Below are 12,495 nucleotides of genomic sequence, written 5' to 3'. Positions count from 1 at the left end.
ATGATTCAGATAGGGCATGCAATTTTAAACAACTTTCCAATTGACTTTTATCATTAAATTTGCCTTGTTCCCTTGGTGGTATTTTTGAAAAGCTAAACCTAGGTAGGCTCAAACTGATTTTTAAACCGTTTAAAACCGCCTCTTAGCTTAGAGCATTTTGAAAGTTTTTCGTAGTTAGACAGTACTAGTTCATGTGTGTCATATAGATAACATTGTGCTCACTCCCGTGGAGTTATTTAGGAGTCTGGACTGAATGGCTAAACTGCATGTCTCTCAAAAGCACTGAGATAAGGGGGCAGTCTGCAGAGGCTTAGATACAAGGTAATCATAGAGGTAAAACATATATTAATATAACTGTGTTGGTTGTGCAAAACTGGGGAATGGATAATAAAGGGGATTATCTATCTTTTTAAACAATAAAAATCTGGTGTAGATTGTCCTATTAAGAGCCGGCTCATTTTTGGTTCAGAACTGGGTTGCACTTGCTTATTGGTGGCTAAATGTAGCCACCAATCAGCAAGCACTAGCCAGGGTGCTGAACTAAAAATAGGCCAACTCCTTATCTTACATTACTACTTTTTCAAATAAAGATACCAAGAGAATAAAGAAAAATTGATAATAGTAGTAAATTAGAAAGTTGCTTAAAATGGCATGCTCTATCTGAATCACAAAATAAAAAAATTGGGTTTAATATCCCTTTAACCCATCTTAAAAATCACCAGGGCCTTTTACAACTTCACTTTACTCACTATATTAAGTCACCACTGTGAACCCCCTATTTGTTTTCACACATCTATATGTAATATAAAGGTGGTTACTTCTCCTTGTTCATCCTCCCTCTATCTCAACCCTTCTTAGTTCCCCATATGTCTGCTTCATTGTTCATCCGTCCTCTACCTCAATCCTTCTTAGTCCCTCATATGTCTGCCTTCATTGTTCATCCTCCCTCTACTTCACCCCCTTCTTAGTCCCTCATATGTCTGCCTTCATTGTTCATCCTTCCTCTACCTCATCCCTTCTTAGTCCCTCATATGTCTGCTTCATTGTTCATCCTCCCTCTACCTCATCCATTCTTAGTCCCTCATATGTCTGCCTTTATTGTTCATTCTCCCTCTACCTCAACCCTTCTTAGTCCCCCATATGTCTGCCTTTATTGTTCATCCTCCCTCTACCCTTCTTAGTCCCCATGTCTGCCTTTATTGTTCATCCTCTCTCTATTTCATCCCTTCTAAGTCCATCATATGTCTGCCTTTATTGTTCATCCTCCCTCTACCTCAACCCTTCTCAGTCCCCCATATGTCTGCCTTTATTGTTCATCCTCCCTCTACCTCATCCCTCCTTCTTAGTCCCCATATGTCTGCCTTTATTGTTCATCCTCCCTCTACCTCATCCCTCCTTCTTAGTCCCCCATATGTCTGCTTTTATTGTTCATCCTCCCTCTACCTCATCCCTCCTTCTTAGTCCCCCATATGTCTGCTTTTATTGTTCATCCTCCCTCTACCTCAACCCTTCTCAGTCCCTCATATGTTTGCCTTTATTGTTCATCCTCCCTCTACCTCAACCCTTCTTAGTCACTCATATTTCTGCCTTCATTGTTCATCCTCCCTCTACATCATCCCCTTAGTTCCCCATATGTCTGCTTCATTGTTCATCCTCCCTCTACCTCAACCCTTCCTCCCTCTACTTCACCCCCTTCTTAGTCCCTCATATGTCTGCCTTTATTGTTCATCCTCCCTCTACCCTTCTTAGTCCCCATGTCTGCCTTTATTGTTCATCCTCTCTCTATTTCATCCCTTCTAAGTCCATCATATGTCTGCCTTTATTGTTCATCCTCCCTCTACCTCAACCCTTCTCAGTCCCCCATATGTCTGCCTTTATTGTTCATCCTCCCTCTACCCTTCTTAGTCCCCATGTCTGCCTTTATTGTTCATCCTCTCTCTATTTCATCCCTTCTAAGTCCATCATATGTCTGCCTTTATTGTTCATCCTCCCTCTACCTCAACCCTTCTCAGTCCCCCATATGTCTGCCTTTATTGTTCATCCTCCCTCTACCTCATCCCTCCTTCTTAGTCCCCATATGTCTGCCTTTATTGTTCATCCTCCCTCTACCTCATCCCTCCTTCTTAGTCCCCCATATGTCTGCTTTTATTGTTCATCCTCCCTCTACCTCATCCCTCCTTCTTAGTCCCCCATATGTCTGCTTTTATTGTTCATCCTCCCTCTACCTCAACCCTTCTCAGTCCCTCATATGTTTGCCTTTATTGTTCATCCTCCCTCTACCTCAACCCTTCTTAGTCACTCATATTTCTGCCTTCATTGTTCATCCTCCCTCTACATCATCCCCTTAGTTCCCCATATGTCTGCTTCATTGTTCATCCTCCCTCTACTTCCCCCTCTTCTTAGTCCCTCATATGTCTACCTTCATTGTTCATCCTCCCTCTACCTCATCCATTCTTAGTCCCTCATATGTCTGCCTTTATTGTTCATCCTCCCTCTACCTCATCCCTCATTCTTAGTCCCCATATGTCTGCCTTTATTGTTCATCCCTTTTTCTTATTCCCTCATATGTCTGTCTTTATTGTTCATCCTCCCTCTACCTCAACCCTTCCTCCCTCTACTTCACCCCCTTCTTAGTCCCTCATATGTCTGCCTTCATTGTTCATAATCACTCTACTTCAGCCCTTCTTAGTCCCTCATATGTCTGCCTTTATTGTTTCTCCTCCCTCTACTTCACCCCTTCTTAGTCCCCCATATGTCTGCCTTTATTGTTCATCCTCCCTCTACTTCACCCCTTCTTAGTCCCTCATATGTCTGCCTTTATTGCTCCTCCTCACTCCACTTCAGCCCTTGTTAGTCCCTCATATGTCTGCCTTCATTGTTCATCCTCCCTCTACCTCATCCCTTCTTAGTCCCTCATATGTCTGCCTTCATTGTTCATCCTATAACTACCACCATATACCCCTCAACCCTTACAGCTAGGTCCAAACAGATCTGCTATGTGAGTGCAATTTTCTTACAATACAGGCCCATATGGAACATAAAGTTGTTGTTTTTGTGTGTTTTATTTAGCTTATTTAAGAAATAACCAGAATCCATAATTCACTCATATGAATGAGTATTGTACAGTTAACAGAAAGCCTCCCAACTTCTCTCACCTCATAATATCTTAATTTTCCACGCAGGTTTTCCATGGTCCTCAGACTTTCCTCTAGTTCCTTTTCTTTTGCTCCCAACACGGATTTAAGCTCCTCCTTCTTTGGTGTGAATAATAGATAGAAATAAGACAAATCGCATCAGACATACCTGGGTTTTATGATTAATGTTTAGTATTGTAAAGTATGATTATAAATTTATAACACAATTTATGCTTACCTGATACATTTATTTCTCTTGTGGTGTATCCAGTCCACAGATCATCCATTACTTGTGGGATATTCTCATTCCCAACAGGAAGTTGCAAGAGGACACCCACAGCAGAGCTGTAATATAGCTCCTCCCCTAACTGTCATAGCCAGTCATTCGACCGAAAACAAGCCGAGAAAGGAGGAACCATAGGGTGCAGTGGTTACTGTAGTTTAAATTTAAAAATTACCTGCCTTAAAATGACAGGGCGGGCCGTGGACTGGATACACCACAAGAGAAATAAATTTATCAGGTAAGCATAAATTGTGTTTTCTCTTGTAAGGTGTATCCAGTCCACGGATCATCCATTACTTGTGGGATACCAATACCAAAGCTAAAGTACACGGATGAAGGGAGGGACAGGGCAGGAACTTAAATGGAAGGAACCACTGCCCGTAAAACCTCTCTCCCAAATATAGCCTCCGAAGAAGCAAAAGTATCAAATTTGTAAAATTTTGAAAAAATATGAAGCGAAGACCAAGTCGTCGCCTTGCAAATCTGATCAAAAGAAGCCTCATTTTTAAAGGCCCAAGTGGAAGCCACAGCTCTAGTGGAATGAGCTGTAATCCTTTCAGGAGGTTGCTGTCCAGCAGTCTCATATGCTAAGCGGATTAAGCTTCTTAGTCAAAAAGAAAAAGAGATACCGAAGCCTTTTGACCTCTCCTCTGTCCAGAGTAGACAACAAACAAAGAAGATGTTTGACGAAAATCTTTAGTAGCTTGTAAGTAAAACTTTAAAGCACGGATCACGTCCAAATTGTGTAACACAAGGATGGAACAACAATCTCTTGATTGATATTCTTGTTAGATACCACCTTAGGTAAGAACCCAGGTTTGGTACGCAGGACTACCTTATCCGTATGAAAAATCAGATAAGGAGAATCACATTATAAGGCAGATAGCTCAGAGACTCTACGAGCCGAGGAAATAGCTACCAAAAAAAGAACTTTCCAAGATAAAAGCTTGATATCTATGGAATGAAGAGGTTCAAACGGAACTCCTTGAAGAACCTTAAGAACCAAGTTTAAGCTCCATGGTGGAGCAACAGGTTTAAACACAGGCTTGATTCTAACTAAAGCCTGACAAAATGCCTGAACATCTGGAACATCTGCCAGACGCTTAACTAGCTGACAATCCTTTTTCCAAACCTTCTTGGAGAAAAGATAATATCCTAGCAATCCTGACCTTACTCCATGAGTAACCCTTGGATTCACACCAATAAAGATATCTACGCCATACCTTATGGTAAATTTTCCTGGTGACAGGCTTTCGTGCCTGTCTTAAGGTATCAATAACTGACTCGGAGAAGCCACGCTTTGATAAAATCAAACATTCAATCTCCAGGCAGTCAGCCTCAGAGAAATTAGATTTGGATGGTTGAAAGGACCCTGAAGTAGAAGGTCCTGTTTCAGAGGCAGAGACCATGGTGGAAAGGATGACATGTCCACTAGATCTGCATACCAGGTCCTGCGTGGCCACGCAGGTGCTATCAGAATCACAGATGCTCTCTCCTGCTTGATCTTGGCAATCAGTCGAGGGAGCAGAGGAAACGGTGGAAACACATAAGCCAGGTTGAAAGACCAGGGCGCTGCTAGAGCATCTATCAGTGTCGCCTTGGGATCCCTGGACCTGGATCCGTAACACGGAAGCTTGGCGTTCTGGCGAGACGCCATGAGATCCAGTTCTGGTTTGCCCCAACGATGAATCAGTTGTGCAAATGCGTCCGGATGGAGTTCCCACTCTCCCGGATGAAAAGTCTGACGACTTAGAAAATCCGCCTCCCAGTGCTCTACACCTGGGATATGGATAGCTGATAGGTGGCAAGAGTGAATCTCTGCCCAGCAAATTATTTTTGAAACTTCTAACATCTCTAGGGAACCTCTCGTTCCCCCTTGATGGTTGATGTAAGCTACAGTCGTGATGTTGTCCGACTGAAATCTGATGTACCTCAGAGTTGCTAACTGAGGCCAAGCCTGAAGAGCCTTGAATATCGCTCTTAGTTCCAGAATATTTAATGGAAGGAGAGACTCCTCCTGAGTCCACGATCCCTGAGCCTTCAGGGAGTTCCAGACTGCACCCCAACCTAGAAGGCTGGCATCTGTCGTAACAATTGTCCAATCTGGCCTGCGAAAGGTCATACCTTTGGACAGATGGACACGAGATAGCCACCAGAGAAGAGAATCCCTGGTCTCTTGGTCCAGATTCAGTTGAGGGGACAAATCTGTGTAATCCCCGCTCCACTGACTGAGCATGCATAGTTGCAGCGGTCTGAGATGTAAGCGTGCAAACGGCACTATGTCCATTGCCGCTACCATTAAGCCGATTACTTCCATACACTGAACCACCGAAGGGCGCGAAATGAAATGAAGAACCCGGCAGGAATTTAAAAGCTTTGATAACCTGGACTCAGTCAGGTGAATTTTCATTTCTACAGAATCTATCAGAGTCCCTAGAAAGGAAACTCTTGTGAGTGGGGATAGAGAACTCTTTTCCTCGTTCACTTTCCAGCCATGCGACCACAGAAATGCCAGTACTACGTCCGTATGAGACTTGACAATTTGGAAGTTTGATGCCTGTATCAGGATGTCGTCTAAATAAGGGGCTACTGCTATGCCCCGCGGCCTTAGGACCGCCATAAGTGACCCTAGAACCTTTGTAAAGATTCTTGGGGCTGTAGCTAATCCCAAGGGAAGAGCTACAACTGGTAATGCCTGTCTTAAAAGGCAAACCTGAGAAACCGATGATGATCTTTGTGTATCGGAATGTGAAGATAAGCATCCTTTAGATCCACTGTAGTCATATATTGACCCTCCTGGATGAGTGGTAGGATGGTACGAATAGTTTCCATCTTGAACGACGGAACTTTGAGGAATTTGTTTAAGATCTTTAGATCCAAAATTGGTCTGAAGGTTCCCTCTTTTTTGGGAACCACAAACAGATTTGAGTAAAAACCCTGTCCCTGTTCCTCCTTTGGAACTGGATGGATCACTCCCATAACTAGGAGGACTCGTACACAGTGTAAGAATGCCTCTCTCTTTATCTGGTGTGCAGATAATTGTGAAAGGTGAAATCTCCCTTTTGGGGGGGAAGCTTTGAAGTCCAGAAGATATCCCTGGGATATAATTTCCAACGCCCAGGGATCCTGAACATCTCTTGCCCACGCCTGGGCAAAGAGTAAAAGTCTGCCCCCTACTAGATCCGTTCCCGGATAGGGGGCCGTTCCTTCATGCTGTCTTAGAGGCAGCAGCAGGCTTTTTTACCTGCTTACCTTTTTTCCATGTCAGGTTTGGTCTCCAGACCGTCTTGGATTGAGCAAAAGTTCCCTCTTGTTTATTATTAGAGGAAGTTGATGCCGCACCTGCCTTGAAGTTTTGAAAGGCACGAAAATTACACTGTTTGGCCCTAGATTTGGACCTGTCCTGAGGAAGGGCATGACCTTTTCCTCCAGTGATATCAGCAATAATCTCCTTCAACCAGGCCTGAATAGGGTCTGCCCCTTGAAGGGAATGTTAAGTAGCTTAGATTTTGAAGTCACGTCAGCTGACCATGATCTAAGCCATAGCGCTCTGCGCGCCTGTATAGCAAAACCAGAATTCTTAGCCGTTAGTTTAGTCAAATGAACAATGGCATCAGAATAAAAGAATTGGCTAGCTTAAGTGCTCTAAGTTTGCCAAGTATGTCATCCAATGGAGTCGCTACCTGTAAAGCCTCTTCCAGAGACTCAAACCGCAGCAGCAGTGACAGGGGCAATGCATGCAAGGGGCTGTAGGATAAAACCTTGTTGAATAAATATTTTCTTAAGGTAACCTCTAATTTTTTATCCATTGGATCTAAAAAAAAAAAAAAAGCACAACTGTCCTTGACAGGGATAGTAGGACGCTTTACTAGAGTAGAAACTGCTCCCTCCACCTTAGGGACTTTCTGCCATAAGTCCCATGTGGTGGCGTCTATTGGAAACATTTTTCTAAAAATAGGAGGGGAAGAAAACGGCACACCTGGTCTATACCATTCCTTATTAATAATTTCTGTAAACCTTTTAGGTATTTGGAAAAACATCAGTACACACAGGCACTGCAAAGTATTTATCCAGTCTACACAATTTCTCTGGCACTGCAATGGTATCACAGTCATTCAGAGCAGCTAAAACCTCCCTAAGCAACACGCGGAGGTGTTCAAGCTTAAATTTAAATGTAGAAATATTAGAATCAGGTATCTTTCCTGAGTCATTAACATCACCCACTGACTGAAGCTCTCTTTCCTCAGCTTCTGCATATTGTGAGGCAGTATCAGACATGGTTCTTAAAGCGTCAGTATGCTCTGCATTTTGTCTCACCCCAGAGCTATCTCGCTTACCTCTAAGTTCAGGTAGTCTGGCTAATACCGCTGACAGTGTATTATCCATGACTGCCGCCATGTCTTGTAAAGTAAACGCTATGGGCGCCCTAGATGTACTTGGCGCCATTTGAGCGTGAGTCCCTTAAGCGGGAGTCAAAGGGTCTGACACGTGGGGAAAGTTAGTCGGCATAACTTCCCCCTCGTCAGATTCCTCTGGTGATACATTTTTTAAAGATAGAAAATGATCTTTATTGCATAAAATGAAATCAGTACATTTGGTACACATTCTAAGAGGGGGTTCCACCATGGCTTTTAAACATAATAAACAAGGAGTTTCTTCTATGTCAGACATGTTTATACAGAATAGCAATGAGACTAGCAAGCTTGGAAAACACTTTAAATCAAGTTAACAAGCAAATATAAAAAACGGTACTGTGCCTTTAAGAGAAAATTTTGTCAGAATTTGAAAAACAGTGAAAAAATGCAGTAAATCAAATGAAATTTTTACAGTGTGTATAATAGGCTAACAGAGCATTGCACCCACTTGCAAATGCATGATTAACCCCTTAGTTCAAAAAACGGATCAAAAAAACGAAATAGACGTTTTTTAACAGTCACAACCAACTGCCACAGCAAGCTGTGGCCCTACCTTCCCCAATAAACAACTTTGGAAAGCCTTTGGACCCTTTAGAGATGTCCTATAGCATTCAGAGGGCCTTTGAGGGAAGCTGGATGTCACAGTTTGTAATTTTAACTGCACCAACTGTAACTTTTATACTACAACAGTGGAAATTGTTTCTAGTCAAAATTTAAGCCAGCCATGTGGAAAAAACTAGGCCTCAATAAAGTTTTATCACCAAAGCATATATAAAAACTATTAAACATGCCAGCAAACGTTTTATATTGTAAATATCATAAGGGTATTACCCCTGGGAGTAAGCATGATACCAGTCATACCAGATAATCCGGTATCAGCAGCATTTTCTAGTGTTTTCCATCTCTAGAAAAAATTATAACTGCACATACCTGATAGCAGAATAAACTGCAGGCCATTCTCTCGCTGAAGTTACCTCATCTGTGTAATCCCCTCAGACATATGTGAGAATAGCAATGGATCTTAGTTACAACCTGCTAAGATCATAGAAACCTCAGGCAGATTCTTCTTCTATTTACTGCCTGAGATAAAATAGCACAACTCCGGTACTATTTAAAAATAACAAACTTTTGATTGAAGAAAATAAACTAGCTATATTTAACCACTCTCTCCTACAACGTCCTTGCTTGTTGAGAGTTGCAAGAGAATGACTGGCTATGACAGTTAGGGGAGGAGCTATATTACAGCTCTGCTGTTGGTGTCCTCTTGCAACTTCCTGTTGGGAATGAGAATATCCCACAAGTAATGGATGATCCGTGGACTGGATACACCTTACAAGAGAAAAATAGATTTATCTTGTTGGGAAAAATGGGATGCACATGTCTCTATCTTCAAAACGATTAATTAATAAAACAAAAGTGTACTTGTTACTTCAGCTTCATCCAGAGTGTTGCTTCCAACAAAGAGCAAAGCACAGCTTTTACACAACAGTGTTTAATGTCCCTATAAAGTAATGTTTTTTTTTGCTGCAACTAAACTACAGTATAGTAAAATGTAGGTTTAATTTATTTATTTTTTACAAGTTAGTTTGTTTTTATGCTTGTGGGAAGAAATGTGTTGTGCACAACATGCAGTTCCTATTTGTTTCAAACTCAATTGAAACAGGTTTCCATGCAAAAAATATTTAGCCTGTATAGATATTCATTGCCCGTGCTATTCAGTATAAAATGGTTTAAAACTGCACTACAGGCCCTGGGAGCCGACACACTAAGCCTTCTATTAATCGCGGCTGGGGCTCTCTGAAGAAGAGGATCGGGTTAGAGCAGTCCCGCACAGAACTAAAAGGTAAGTATTTAACTAAAGGAAATTAATCAATACTGACAAATTTAGTTTTCTCTAAATTTTCGGGTGCATTAATTCGGATATTCGTTTCATGGAAATGAAATGAATATCCCTGTTTCCGAAACAAATTGGTATTCGTTATGAAACAAATGCACATATCTTAACCTGTATAAATCAAACTTTTAGATGCTTGAATTGTTTGAGATGAATACTTCTTTAATTCTAACCATACACATTTTGATTTAAAGGGACACTCAAATCAAAATTATACTTTCATGATTCAGATAAAGCATGCCATTTTAAACAACTTTCAAGTTTACTTCCATTGTCTTTTTATATTTACACATTTTGAGTCACCAGCTCCTACTGAGCATGTGCAAGAATTCCCAGAATATTGGTATATGCATTTGTGATTGGTTGATGGCTGTCACATAATACAGGAGGTGTGGAAATAGACATAACTGACATTTGTCACAAAAAAAAAAAATCTACTACCTCATTTGAAGTTCAGACTAAGTGCTATTGCATTGTCTCTTTATCATTCATTTGTTGATTATGCAAATCTACTGGTGTTTTAATTATGGTTTGTTGAGGCATAAACCATCTGATTCTTCACCACTAGTAGATCTGAAGTATACAGAGAAAATGTCTCACAAACTCACAATATTCTAAATACCACACATGATCTCCTGATATCTTACCTCATTTTCTAGGTCGTCTGACATCATCTGTTCCTGAAAAAGAAGAACAATAGGACTGAATCATGGAGCTGACAAGTGACATCTACGTTTCCCTTTATTTCAGTAAAAGAAAAAAAAAGTCTTATCCGAAATGCAAGTTATTACTTAACCTGCTTGCAAGTCTGCATGTACCATAAATTAAAGAGCCATGTTCTATAATCCCTTACATGCGATATTTGCATTCCTAACCATAACTAATACTCGGCTAGATTACGAGTTTTGCGTTAGAGGCTATGCGGTGCCAACGAGCAGTTTTCTCTCACCGCTCACTTACCTGCAGCGCTGGTATTACGGGTTTTCAGAAACCCGTCGTTAAAAGACAAGAAGAGAGCATTGAGCAAAATTTTGCTCATTACTGCACTCCAGTACCAGCGCTGCTTAAGTCACGTTAAGTGTAACGTGCTTATGCACGATTTCCCCATAGGAATCAACGGGGAGAGCCGGCTGAAAAAAAGTCTAACACCTGCAAAAAAGCAGCGTAAAACTCACTAACGCAGCCCCATTGATTCATATGGGGAAATAAAAGTTATGTCTACACCTAACACCCTAACATGAACCCAGAGTCTAAACACCCCTAATCTTACACTTATTAACCCCTAATCTGCCGCCCCGACATCTACATTATATTATTAACCCCTAATCTGCCGCTCCGGACACCGCCACCACCTACATTATACTTATGAACCCCTAATCTGCTGCCCCCAACATCGCCGCCACCTATATTATATTTATTAACCCCTAATCTGCTGCCCCCAATGTCGCCGCCACCTACCTACACTTATTAACCCCTAATCTGCCACCCCCAACGTCGCCGCCACTATAACATATTAAACCCTAAATTGCCGCACTCCTGCCTCGCAAACATTAGTTAAATATTATTAACCCATAATCTGCCGTCCCTAACATCGCCGCCACCTACCTACATTTATTAACCCCTAATCTGCCATCCCCGTCGCCGCCACTATATTAAAGTTATTAACCCCTAAACCTAATCTAAACCTAAACCTAACACCCCCTAACTTAAATATAATTTAAATAAATCTAAATAAATATTCCTATCATTAATTAAATAATTCCTATTTAAAACTAAATACTTACCTATAAAATAAACCCTAAGCTAGCTACAATATAACTAATAGTTACATTGTAGCTAGCTTAGGGTTTATTTTTATTTTACAGGCAAGTTTGTATTTATTTTAACTAGGTAGAATAGTTATTAACCATTTAATAACTACCTAGCTAAAATAATAACTACCTGTAAAATAAAACCTAACCTAAGTTACAATAACACCTAACACTACAATATAATTAAATAAATTAACAAAATTAAATACAATTACCTAAATTAAATTAGCAAAAGTACAAACCCCCCCCCACACACACTAAATTACAGAAAATAACAAATTACTGATATTTAAACTAATTACACCTAATCTAATAGCCCTATTAAAATAAAAAAAAGCCCCCCAAAATAAAATAAAAAACCTAGCCTAAACTAAAACTACCAATAGCCCTTAAAAGGGCCTTTTGCGGGGCATTGCCCCAAAGTAATCAGCTCTTTCTTTCATGTAATTAGCAAGAGTCCATGAGCTAGTGACGTATGGGATATACATTCCTACCAGGAGGGGCAAAGTTTCCCAAACCTTAAAATGCCTATAAATACACCCCTCACCACACCCACAATTCAGTTTTACAAACTTTGCCTCCTATGGAGGTGGTGAAGTAAGTTTGTGCTAGATTCTACGTTGATATGCGCTCCGCAGCAGGTTGGAGCCCGGTTTTCCTCTCGGCGTGCAGTGAATGTCAGAGGGATGTGAGGAGAGTATTGCCTGTTTGAATTCAATGATCTCCTTCTACGGGGTCTATTTCATAGGTTCTCTGTTATCGGTCGTAGAGATTCATCTCTTACCTCCCTTTTCAGATCGACAATATACTCTTATAAATATACCATTACCTCTGCTGATTTTCGTTTCAGTACTGGTTTGGCTTTCTACAAACATGTAGATGAGTGTCCTGGGGTAAGTAAGTCTTATTTTCTGTGACACTCTAAGCTATGGTTGGGCACTTTTTTAATAAAGTTCTA

The 12,495-nt window shown here is 41.0% G+C and overlaps 1 protein-coding gene across 3 annotated transcripts in view; it reads right to left on the bottom strand.

Moving 5' to 3' along the window:
* Window positions 1-12,495, bottom strand: part of UACA (uveal autoantigen with coiled-coil domains and ankyrin repeats) — a 247,718-nt gene that overhangs the window by 29,255 nt on the left and 205,968 nt on the right. For all 3 annotated transcript variants that reach the window (XM_053718478.1, XM_053718477.1, XM_053718479.1), the window contains exons 12-13: window positions 10,374-10,406; window positions 3,156-3,254 (exon numbers count right to left, since the gene is read on the bottom strand). In XM_053718478.1, the coding sequence (XP_053574453.1) occupies window positions 3,156-3,254; window positions 10,374-10,406 (132 nt within the window). The remainder of the gene's footprint in view (window positions 1-3,155; window positions 3,255-10,373; window positions 10,407-12,495) is intronic.

The sequence above is a fragment of the Bombina bombina genome, chromosome 6, assembly GCF_027579735.1.
Source record: "Bombina bombina isolate aBomBom1 chromosome 6, aBomBom1.pri, whole genome shotgun sequence".
In the NCBI taxonomy this organism is placed as follows: Eukaryota; Metazoa; Chordata; class Amphibia; order Anura; family Bombinatoridae; genus Bombina; species Bombina bombina.
Note: the sequence above shows the minus strand (reverse complement) of the source record. Positions and strands in the feature narration are given on the sequence as shown.